Genomic DNA, 1,088 nt, shown 5'->3' with positions numbered 1-1,088 from the left:
CTGGCCCGACGTGTCTCGGGGTCCAGTGGGCCTCCCGGGGCCTCCAGCGACCCCAAGGATCCCGATCTCTTCTGGGATGACTCAGCTCTCACCATTATCGTGAACCCCATGGAGGTGAGTGGGGGGCCTGGCAGAGTCAGGGTGCAGCTGGGACACACTCCCAGCAGGAAGACTCCCAATGAGCACCCCCTCGCCACCCTTCTCCAGTCCTACCAGAGCCGGCAGGTCTGCGTGGCGGGCGCTGCAGGCGGCCAGCAGGACGACGAGGACAGCAGCGACTCGGAGGCGGCCGACTCACCCAGCAGCGATGAGAGACGCATCATCGAGACCCCCCCTCACCGCTACTGAGGCCTCCGCCCCTCCCCAGACAGAGAATTCCATCCCGGTGAGACAGACACACCGAAGATACAGAAGGACCTTCTTAGAGGAGAGAGACCCGGTGGGGTGGAGGAGAGAGCTCTTAGAAGAGTCCTCTCCTAATCTCAGAATCGGGGGGCCCACCAGAGCCCGACCCTCCCCCTCAGCTCCCAGCCCACCCCTGCTCCATGCCTCTGGGCTCCTACTCCCGGGTGGGGGAGATTCTGGCTGCCTTCTCTGTCGCCAGGCAGCCACCCCCTTTGCTGACCCACATCTGTCTCTTCCCCCACCAGTCATGTGCTATATGGTGGGGGGGGGTACTGAAGGAAACCTGGTCCCCTGCCCTTACCTTCTCTCCTGTCCATGGAGCCCCCTGGCCAGGCATTCTCTGCTTCTCTTAACGAGCCCCCCCTTTCCATTTCACTCCGGGGATCCCCTCCTCTCCTGGCCCCCTTCCCTCCTCTTCCTCTCCTGTCCCCCCCTCTCCGAGGCCTGGCTGTGGCTGGGTTGTAGGGGTGGGAGTGGGATGGGGGCCCTGGCTGGATTATACATAATGTATATTTTTTCATGTCGTCGTGAGCGCAGCCCCTGTGTTCCGTGTGCAGCTCACAACCTTGTGTGCGTGTGGCATTGTCACGTCCTGGGGTGGGAGTGGGGGTCGGGTGGTGGGTGTGTGAGGGAGGGGACACACCCTAGGGTTTTCAAATAAAACAACTGGAAAAAAGCCTGGT

At 62.1% G+C, this 1,088-nt stretch overlaps 1 protein-coding gene across 1 annotated transcript in view; it reads left to right on the top strand.

Annotated features, from left to right (window-relative positions):
• CLSTN3 (calsyntenin 3) overlaps nucleotides 1–1,088 on the top strand; it is a 30,993-nt gene extending 29,905 nt beyond the window's left edge. The window contains exons 20-21 of the mRNA XM_010835676.1: nucleotides 27–114; nucleotides 208–1,088. Coding sequence (XP_010833978.1) covers nucleotides 27–114; nucleotides 208–348 — 229 coding nt within the window. The 3' untranslated portion in view covers nucleotides 349–1,088. The remainder of the gene's footprint in view (nucleotides 1–26; nucleotides 115–207) is intronic.

This window comes from Bison bison, unplaced genomic scaffold (assembly GCF_000754665.1).
Source record: "Bison bison bison isolate TAMUID 2011002044 unplaced genomic scaffold, Bison_UMD1.0 scf7180017845551, whole genome shotgun sequence".
Classification (NCBI taxonomy): Eukaryota; Metazoa; Chordata; class Mammalia; order Artiodactyla; family Bovidae; genus Bison; species Bison bison.
Note: the sequence above shows the minus strand (reverse complement) of the source record. Positions and strands in the feature narration are given on the sequence as shown.